The following is a 10842-nucleotide window of genomic DNA, read 5'->3' as shown; positions in this document are numbered from 1 at the left end:
TGTCCGCGGAGCTGAAGGACGGCGACCGCAGCCGGGGGTACGGCGGTTGCCGGGGAAGAGGGCGCGCTGGGGGACGGTGGTGCACCGAAATGCGCTCAGATGGCGACTGAGTCCTTGCAGGTCTTATCGCTGGTGCTGTGGGTTGGGAGACGGGATTAAGATGAAGAGAAAACTTGCAGCGGAAACAGGGAAGGGCAGTTTTGTATAGCCTTATTCTGCATGGGTTTAAAAAGAGGGTGCATTTTAAAAGTTAATTTAAAATTGATGGAAAGGGTAGGGGATGGGTCGTTTATAACTTGTGTAACTTATAAGGAATGTTTACAAAATTAAATCTTTAGAATTGTGTGAGTCGAAAATATAAGAAACAGAAGAGGGTACGGTAATTATTAAAGACTATAATTCAGCAGTGGTAGTGCGGTTATTTTCCCTTCTCACTGTGCTGCTGTCAGGTTTTAGAAGATAACAGCCAGCTCAGAAATGCTCACCAGTACTATTTCGCTTGTTTTTTAGCATCTCCGGCTGCCTACAGGGCAGCTTGTCTATTGCCTATATGAAAAAAAAAAAAAAGCGCCAATGTGCATTGTTGAATGACAGAAAGGAAATGGGGCGTAAAATTAAAGAATCTTTCTACACTGGTGATAGGGAAAGGAGCATCCTACAGCCGTGATGTGAAATCTAACGAGGTCTGGCAGTGCAGTGCTTTAGAAACATTTATCTAAAGCTCGAATTACAGGTTTGAAGCCACTATTCCTTACTGTTTTCTCCCCCAGAAAATTAACGCTGAAAGAGAGGGCAAGGGGGTGACCAGGGCACCTCGAAATTTGCTAGCATTTTTCTATCCTGATTTCCTAGTGCAGGCGTTAGGTACACGGAGAAAGAAATTCGTAAAATCTGTGCAGACCCAACAGTTTTTTTTTTTTTTTTTTTTTTTTTTTTTTTTTTTTTTTTTTTTTTGTAAAATATGTGACGTTGTTATTTTAGGATCACGCCAGTCAAAGGGATATGAGCAAGCAGGTTGTCAACAGTTCTGAAACAGTTGCTCCTGGGCCAAATGAAGGTGCGGGAGTCGTAAGAATCAACCCCGAAAATGAGCCGCAGAATGTCCCATTGCAAGCCCCGGCCCCGATGCCCAGGCTTCCCCGATCTATCTCTAACGATAACAAAATACTTCCCTCTGAAGAAGCCAAACTAAATGACTTTGAGAGGACCAAAGTCGAGATCTGCAAGCTCAGCAGCACCCCAGTGCAAGCCAACGCCACCCTCCGGAGGGAATCTATAGAGACCTTTCCGTACAAGCACGCCCCTGGGGTAGGAGCCGCCGGGCAAGCTGCTATCCCTCATTGCAAAATTCCCGCTTTACAAAGCACAGACGGGGACGCTAACCTAAACCTTAGTAAGAGCACACTGGAGCGAAACAATGCCAAAGGCGCCTGGGTGACCTTGAGCCAGAGTACCGTGGTGTTGGGCACAGATGGCAACACTTCTGTTCTTCCTGGCAGAGTCGAAGGGGTAAGTTGGATCCTTATATTTTTTATTATCCCCTCCGTCTCTTGGAAGTAAGAGATCTTTGCCATTCAGCACCGGTTTGGGGCCGAAGCTCTAAAAATATAAATTGGAAGTGGTTCCAGAGCGGGTTGGGGTTGGAGCTGTGCGATGAAGGAGGAGGGGGGAAGGAAAAGAGTGTCACAAATAAGGGGGCTTACTGCTGGCATTTGCTAATAATGTAGTATCAGTATAAASGACGACCAATAGTTGCCGGCTAGTTCCCATGTGTTCGCCGAGCCGCGCCTGTCAGTGYAACCGAGGCTCCCCGGCGTTAGTACGTGAGTGTGCAAGTGTCCCGGGGAGTGAAAGCTCCTGARCTCACGACCTTAGAGAAATAGCAAAGTAGGAAATTTCGGGGTAAGTATCAGTTATGCCTATCTCTTCTCTCCAGGAGGAGCGTTTGCACCTCTGTTACAAAGGCAGGCCGTTGCCAGCCTGGGCCACCAGCTGGAGGCGATACGCGTGTGCGTGCATCAGTTACGCCTCCGCGCATGGGTGAAGTCCTTTCCCTGGCATCAGATGCGAGAGGATCTCCCTGCTGTCCCCCTCCTCTAGTCAGTCAGGCTTGGTCGGCTGCTCAGTCCCTGGCGGTTGAATGCCTTGGAGCCTCACCAAAAATAAGGCGAAATCGATCAACCACCCCCCCAGCTGTCAAACTCTGCCAGCCCTGACCCTGAGCTCCCCCCGGGGGTGGGGGGGCGGTCTCAGGGGGCAGCCGCTGGGTCGGGGTGCGAGGCCGGGCCGGCGCCAGCCGTCCCCTTCGTTCCCGCAGTGTGCAGATCCAGGCTTACCGTAACGGGCGGGGAGGGGGGCAGCTTTATTCAGTTTATTCAGTAAAACCTTTTATATCTATATCTATATCTATATCTATATCTATATCTATATCTATATCTATATATATACACATTCTTTCTGCCAGTGCTTTGTGCATCTCCGGGGAAAGGGCCCAGCCCCGGCTGGGGAGAGGTAGATCCGTCCAAGGGCGCCGGGGTAACTCCGCTCCCCCGGACAGAGCTATCAGAGCGCCTCCCGTGTGCAAGGGACCCGGGACGCAGACACAACTCTCCCCCCGCTCYCCCCCAGCCCCTTCCGACGGCGGCATCGCCAGCAGATGCGCACTGCAGCGGCCGCACTCCGGGAGCAGGGAGCCGTCGGGGCAGCCCTGCGCTCTCCTGTTCCCCCGGAGGGGGGGGGGGGCGCCGGGGGCAGCCCCCGCTGCCTGCCGCTCCTGCGGGAGCAGCCTGAGCGAGGGCCACGAATAAAAGCCCCCTCCGCGTTTCCGTGGCAGAAATGCTCGCCGGGGGCCGGGCTGCGGCGGCGAGGGGCGGGCGCAGCAGGAAAGTCCCCCCCGACGTTGCCACCTTCCCCCGGCTGCTCSCCGATCCTTGCGGTGGGCCGGGCAACCCTGGCACTGCGACGGTTGTTTGCAAACTTGGCTGTTTTCCGACCTTTCTTTTCTTCCCTCTCCCCCCTTTAGGAAGACGATGTAGGGGATGAAAATAAAGCCCGAGGGAACTGGTCTAGCAAGCTGGATTTCATCCTGTCCATGGTGGGTTATGCAGTGGGGCTGGGCAATGTCTGGAGGTTCCCGTACCTGGCCTTTAAGAATGGGGGAGGTATGCTGGCTTTTTCATGTCTCTCTACCTGCAGTACCGTACGGGGCTGAGCCGGCCCTGCCTCGCCGGCGGGGAATGCACGGGGAAGCGGGCTCGGCGGCGCCGCTCGCCCGGCCGGGCAGGCAGCGAGCCGCCCCCCCGCCTTCCGCAAAAAGCTGGTGGTCAAATACGAGCGTAGGAAAGTTCCGAAAATATTTAGTCAGAAGGTAGCGCTGTTCCTAAAAACACCTACGACTGGTGTTGACCAGAAAGGGAGGAAAACGAATAGGCTCATGGATTAAACCTGGGCGGGCAAGGTGGCGTTCAGGCCGACTCTGTCGCCCAGTTTAAACGCAGTCAGGTCTGAATCCGCAAATGGTGGGACGGGGAAAACGGATGGAGAAGAGGGAAGAAAGCCCAAGACAAAGGACGTTTGGGTCGAGACACAAGTTATTTTGAGCAGCTTGGGGAATTTCTTTCAAATCTCTCAACGAATGATTGAAAATTTGTCGTCTGAACTAGAGCGAAATCTGCTCAGCAGAATAGAGAAGAGGGGAGCTGGGCCGTTAATAGCTTACGGGGGGGGGGGTTATTTGCAAAGATTCTGTCAACAGAGGCTCTTACTAAAYTTCTGACATCCGGTGGGTGCAACTTTATTCCGCCTACTGTGGCAGTTAGCCTCCCCGCCTCTGAAGGGGATGTAGATGCTGTGATAATTTAAAATAACAGCTGTGCAGGTAACTAAGAGCCATTCCGCATGAGAGTTAGCGATTTACACAATGAGAGATCTTTTAAAGAAAAAAAATGGCAAGATTTTATTTTCTTATATAAATACGAGATTATAGAGGGGGTGTGTTTTAGAAACGCCTCYGTTCTTCGCCTGAGTAATTCTGCCTCGAGCAAATGTTGGAAATGCAGAAGCCCCCTCCTTCGCCTGCGGAGGAGTGTGTGTGTGKGGGGGGGACACCGGTAATCGATAACAAACAGATACTTTTTAATAACTGCGGGTCTTGACTAAATTGCCCTCAGCACCGGAGGCAGAAGTCCTCCTAGCGCTTCTGCGCCGGCACAGGCCCCATTTCGGGCCGAGGGGCGCGCTCCCAGCGGGGAGCCGGACAGGGGAGTCGGCGGGCGCCCGCGGCCGCGCTGCCCCGCGGAGGCTGCGCGGGTCTTTCCGCGGGGGGCCACCCGCCGCGCTGCTCCGCAGCAAATTAACTCGGATTGAATTAATRAATCCGCGCCCCTCCGCGGCGCCAGCCCGCGTGTGCGTGCGATGGCTCAGGTTGTTCTCTCTTTTCTCGCCCTCGTCCCCCAAGGTGCGTTTCTCATCCCCTATTTGATGATGTTGGCTCTAGCGGGGATCCCCATTTTCTTCCTGGAAGTCTCCCTGGGGCAGTTTGCTAGTCAGGGGCCCGTGTCTGTCTGGAAAGCCATCCCCGCCTTGCAAGGTGAGAGGCGCAGGGGCGCCGCGGCCCCGTTTTGGGGAGCATGCCCCGCAGGCCTGTGTGCATGGCTCTGCCCGGCTTCAGCGCTGCAGTCTCCCTTCGCCCTTGAGCCCGCGCTCCGCGGCGCGCCGCCGCCGCCCGCGGGCGCGCAGCTGCGCCCTGATCACAGCTTGCTCCGCAGAGGTCCCTGCGCGCCGCGCATCGTGACCAGCGCTCGGGGCATGGCTTGCACGACCCCTCCCCTCTTTTCTTTTCATTTTTTGTCTCCCCCCACCCCGAGACTCACTCTGTAAATGCCCAAACGAAAATATTCCTTTGCAGCAACCGTGGCTTTTCTCCTAGAGCTCGCTGATACTCTGCTTCTATGTATAATGATTAACTGTATTATTATCTCTTCCTGTTTTTCCCCCCTAGGCTGTGGCATTGCAATGCTGATCATCTCTGTTCTAATAGCCATATATTACAATATTATTCTGTGCTACACACTTTTCTACCTTTTTGCATCCTTTGTACCTGTGCTACCTTGGGCTTCCTGTAATAATCCCTGGAACACGCCTGACTGTAAAGATAAAAACAAACTTTTGTTAGGTGAGTTGGGACATACTGATGCTTTTTGCTGCCGTGTTGTTTCCAGAGCCGCCTATGCTCCCCGGCTCAGCTGCGCTGCTGGGAGGTGTCAGCAGAGATTGCGGGTGACTCTGGCGCCGAGACGGGTGCCCGGTCTACAGAAACTATCGCTTCACAAGTTAGTGTGAAGAGATCTGTGCTGTATGGCCCTTTAAAAATTATTTTTAATTATTTTTTCTCGTCGGGGCTAAATGTGACTTTTTAATCTGTAACACCAAAAACCAAGCTAAAACTGTATGGAACAAAACACAGAAGCGTGTACCGAAGCTAGCAACCTCTGTTTTCGATTAAAGACAGATTTGGGGCTTTAGGAAAGCTTATTCTTAATGAAAAAAACCGATTTTTTTAAATAAGCAGTCAAAAATGTATAACGATTTGAAAAGTAGAAAACTAAAGCAGGCAGCACCGTTCCGCGCAGCGGCGGCAGGCGCCCTCGCCTCGCGGGAGCTGCGCGGGGGCGCGGGGCCGGGGGCTGAGAACTGCCGCACTCGGCGCACCCGCGGCTCGGCCTCACTGCGGCCGCCGGGGGGGGCCGCGCTGCGCCCCCGCGGCCAGCGGAGACAACCGCCCCCTGCGGCTGGGGGCTCAAATCCTGCTACTTCTTGATTTCGTGTTTTCAGCGACGCCCTTTCCTCTTCGCAGCTGCGTGTCTCTCTATAGCTATACTTGCACCTCTTTAGAAAGGAAGTTTATATGTAAGATTACATACTGGGCTCCTGAACTATTTTACCATTTTTTGCCTGGGTTTAAAGCTGTGCTTGGTTGAATTAGATGCTCACTTGCACCACCTGTTCTCTCTGTTTCCAAGCCCTTTTTATAGATATTTTGGATAAAGGGGGGAAACCTGTGCAAGAGGTTTCAGGGCTTAGTGATCTGAAATGCTTATAACTTTTGCTACAGCAAGGAATTGCAGGAACACAGAACTAAATTTTAGGTAGATCTGCCTGACACAAAGCTTTATATTATCAGTTTATGCCAAACGAGTTATTTTTCCTCTTTGCTTTATTTTCTTCTTAGATTCTTGCATAGTTGGTGACCATCCAAAAATACAAATCAAGAACTCTACTTTTTGTATGAGTGCCTATCCAAACTTGACTATGGTTAACTTCACCAGTGAAGGAAACAAAACGTTTGTCAGTGGGAGTGAAGAATACTTCAAGTAAGATCTTCCTTTGTTTGGAAATGCTAGGTTACTCTTTCTCTAAAATCTGCAGTAACGGACACAGCAAATAACTGTTTGGAATACTAGGGATAGGATATCTGAGGACAGTGTGTGATGCCTACTTATGCGTATAAACAATGAAAGCTGAATTTCTAGAGATRTATTATTTTTGCATTGGCACTTAGCACAGCTGGGGTGCTGGCCCATGCTTGGCATTTTTATCTGCTACTGCAATGCAGATAAATAAAATAATATGTGGTGCGTTTCCCTGGAAGCTTCTAGAGAAACCATTCAGAGCTATAAACCTATACAAATTCTATACTATATGAACTTGCATTGAATTACTGCCTACAGTTTCTGTCATTATTTTATTTTATTTTTTATTTTATTATATATATATATATATTTTGATTCTTAGGTACTTTGTATTGAAGATTTCAGCAGGGATTGAATATCCTGGTGAGATTAGATGGCCCTTGGCACTGTCTCTTTTTCTAGCGTGGGTGATTGTATATGCCTCCCTTGCTAAAGGAATCAAGTCATCAGGAAAAGTAAGAAAAATAGTTGCAATCATACACTTGCAAGAATACATTATGTTGCTTTAAGTGATTTGTGTTTTTGTTTAAGGCAGTATATCACTGAAAACTGTTTTCAACAAATGGCTAAATATTAATGAAATACTTTTTTCCTGCCCATTTATTCCTGTCTACCTAAAATAGAAATACCTATTTTTGATTCAGATTTTGATTCAGATTTAGATCCCCTAATCTTTAGTAACAATAAAATGAGCCCTTTAACTCTACTCTGCAGCTGAATGGAAAAAAAAAAGAGTGCCTTGGACAGCCTTCTGTACTTTATGCAGCATTCATCAGAAATTTTGCAGCCACCTCAATTGTCACTGCAACCAAGGAAATTAAGTAATATCTCTTTAAAACTGGAACCAGAATAAACTTAAATTGTTCTATGGTTAGCATGAGCAGTGGCATCAAATATCTTGTTTTCCTAAAAATTTGCATTCCATCTTCCTAAAACTCCCCATTGCAGGAATGCAGATCAGTAGACTAAAAAGATTTATATATATATATATATATAATATATATATATATATATATATATAAATTAAAAAAATTGAGCAAGAAAGAGTAGATGTGCCTTGTTACAAATATTGTGGATACACACAGATAATGCTTAGCTAGAAATTGAGTTTATTACCTTTATACCAGCTGTACGAAATTTACATTCGCTGTATGAAAATTGATCAGAGTAACTCCTTGAAATGCCTCTTGAAGCAGCAAGGAGAAAGTTGGGAAGGCAGCAGCAAAAGTCAGTTAAACTCAAAGGGTTCTGGTTGCTGTAAGACTAAGGTTAAAGTGTAAAGGACTTGACAGATTTTGGGTAGAATGTCTTTCCTAACAGGCCATAATTCAGCAGTCACAAGGAGAGCTCTGTTCTCTGTTAGATAATAAGCATTAAACACTCATTAAAATGATTATTAGGTCTATCTGGCTGTTTCTAGAGACTTTTTATATTGGGCCCATAAACATTTTCACAGTATTAGATAATCAYCAAGGGATGCAGGGTAATAAAAATTTTGCAGACTTAGTTAAGTATGGAAGAATGATATGGAAAAAACCTGAACTTCATCTGGTAAAGAATGGCATTACTCGTTTCATTTCTATGGAGCAATCGATGTTATCTTATTCTAGGCAAGAATCAGACAGTATTTCTATCTAGCTGTAAAATCCTATTGTTCTTCTCCAGGTTTTCTCTTCTACCTTTTCTTTCCCTTCAAATCTCTTTAGAATCCCATTTCTTTTCACTGTCACTATCGACAGTATTCCTTTTTCTAGTAGCAAGAAGGACTGTAAAAAATGACRGTTCTGCCAAGTTTCTTGGGATATAACCTTCCTGTCTGACTAATCTCATCCCCTGGTTTTTGCCTCTGATMACGTGTGATTGCTTTTTCCAGGCAATAATGTAGCACTTGCATTTTCCCCTCTCTTGTTACAGATCCACACAAGCCCTTTCAATAAACACTTTTTTTTGGTCTGTTCAGGTGGTGTACTTTACAGCTACATTCCCGTACGTAGTTCTCGTCATCCTTCTAATAAGAGGAGTAACCCTGCCAGGAGCTGGAGCTGGAATCTGGTACTTCATCACACCRAAGTGGGAGAAGCTAATTGATGCAATGGTGGGCTTATTATTGCACTTGTAACTCTGATAGGGTGAATAATTCCACAGATTCACTATGTAATGTCTGTCGCAAATGTTTTCCATGTGCGGTGGCAATATTTTCATCTGTGGAATCTTGTTCTTCATCTGATGTGGAGTGTTGTGAAAGTGGGTGTTTGTCCTTTGTGCACACACACCTTGTTTTTACCTATGTTATTACWAATAGGTCATTTATTTCATATTTAATATTTCACCTGACTCCTCCAGATGAACTTCCATCTTGAAAAATKGGGAACTGAAAAGGAAGTATAGATTATTATATGTTGATGTCAGAATGGATCTTGCTTTTACTTAAGCATGACATAAAAAGCTTGACACACTTTTGACAAAGCTTGACAAACTTTAAATAGGTACATAAAAACTACCTGTATTTCTGTAAAAATGCTCTTGAAGTGCTCAGAATATGTGCATTTTACTCTACATTGGATTGATTTTAAATTAGATAGACAGATACATTATAACAATTAGATAGCCGTACTATAACAATTAGATACAAAATAATCTAACCCCTGTATTTGTATAGAACAGTTGTATCACTATCCCAGCTGTGTTGTAAGAAACAAGACCCATTTTCTGTGTAGTAGAGGTCAGAATTAAGGGACTTGGTACCTAGCYCTGCCTTTTACAAAACACTATGTGATTTGGACCTTGAATTCTGCTGTCACCCTTACAAATTAGCTGATTTCTAATTAATTACTAATTWATCTAGTAGAACATAACAGATACGCATAGATAGATTAGTGTTTGTATACACGTGAATCTACACAGGGATCATACGTGTGTCTGGCACAGCACCTGTGCCCCTGTGTGTCAGTCTTAAGGGTCCCCGAGCAGGGCTCTGGAGGCTGAATTGAAACCATAGCTGTGAGTTTGTCCTCTGAAATTTAGGAGGGATTTTTAGTAACACCTCAGGATATAACTGACTTTTCCAATAGACTTTATCTTCTATCAATAACAGTGTCATATGACACTGATAGATTGAGAATTAAAGCTGGAAACAATTTCCTGCCTGAATTCTGCAGATCTTCATTTCCTTAACATCCTTGAAAATACTTGGTATTTTAGACTGTTACTGTTTGGAGTACTAAATCTTTTGTAAGCAGTGCAGAAATTTATTTTGCATTAAGTATGAACATTTTGGATCTCATATTGTGCAATAAAGGAGGTGAAAACTATGTCCTTTTAGCAAAATGGGGCTACCTCAATATGTAAGTATTCATCTAACCCTGAGTACCTGMTTGATAATATTCAGATGAGCTTCTGTTTTTAATTTTCTTTGCAATATAACATTAATTAACAGCTTTATATTGTGCTCAGCCAGATGCAGCAATGGCTGCTTGATGGCCATCTTTTAAAGCAGCCTTCATGTAATATTTTCAAATCGGTTAGTGTGGGTAGGTGCATCTATATATTTGTGCACCTGTGTATGCATCTCCATTTCTGCACWGTAGATCTTGTTTGGCTGAAAATCAAATCTCATAGGACAGCTTGTAAGTATAAATACCCATGCATGGAAGATCTTGTAAGTTCATATTAAGCAAGCCCAACTTTTTTGAAATTTAGTCAACTTTAGAAATATTATGTCTAAATGCATTTAAAAATTTGAAGAGCTGTGARTAGGTCACAGAACACACACTACTTGATATTTTTTCTCTAAAACCAGAAATTTTGGCTGAGGATTTCTTCTCCTTTGATACATGGAAACTGGGCCTGGGTCTCTAAATGGCCATAACTTACACTATGTGCCTTAAGGTACACCTTATAAAAGAAATTTACCTAAATTTTAATGTAATCTCATTCATAAGGGGGTACCCCAGCAACACTGACTTTCTTACTTTTATCAAGAAGATGAAGTATTACTTTGGGCCAGTGATAGATAAACCATCAGTACTGGACATAGATCTTTTTCCTTTTGATTTGCATTTTCTTTGCTGAATGTATTTAAACTGAACTGTATCAAGCAACATAGCTCACTGAACATTTTTGATTCTGTATATGGCAAAGGTATATTGTCTTTTTAGTTTGGCTAAAAAACAACAGCACTCCTAAGTCTCATTAAATCAATTAACATTACATTTTTGGGGGGCAGAATTTCGCTCTTAAATGATATTTTATTGATACCCATTGCTCTATAGTTCATTTGAACTATTTATGTGTTAATTCCCTAGCAGTAACATTTAATAGTTGTTGAACTTTCCAAAGCTCTTCCCTGAAGCTGACAGTATTCCCTCTCCTT

At 45.3% G+C, this 10842-nt stretch overlaps 1 protein-coding gene across 1 annotated transcript in view; it reads left to right on the top strand.

Moving 5' to 3' along the window:
- The first annotated feature begins 1002 nt into the window (after positions 1–1002).
- SLC6A5 (solute carrier family 6 member 5) overlaps positions 1003–10842 on the top strand; it is a 32334-nt gene continuing 22494 nt past the window's right edge. Inside the window, exons 1-7 of the mRNA XM_085300811.1 lie at positions 1003–1509; positions 3023–3161; positions 4457–4588; positions 5000–5173; positions 6230–6371; positions 6793–6925; positions 8431–8565. Of these exons, the coding sequence (XP_085156937.1) occupies positions 1003–1509; positions 3023–3161; positions 4457–4588; positions 5000–5173; positions 6230–6371; positions 6793–6925; positions 8431–8565 (1362 nt within the window). The remainder of the gene's footprint in view (positions 1510–3022; positions 3162–4456; positions 4589–4999; positions 5174–6229; positions 6372–6792; positions 6926–8430; positions 8566–10842) is intronic.

The sequence above is a fragment of the Rhea americana genome, unplaced genomic scaffold (genome assembly GCF_003343005.1).
Source record: "Rhea americana isolate MKP2758 unplaced genomic scaffold, rheAme1 scaffold_17, whole genome shotgun sequence".
Taxonomy (NCBI): Eukaryota; Metazoa; Chordata; class Aves; order Rheiformes; family Rheidae; genus Rhea; species Rhea americana.
The sequence above is the reverse complement of the archived record's forward strand: the minus strand, read 5'-3'. Positions and strand labels throughout refer to the sequence as shown.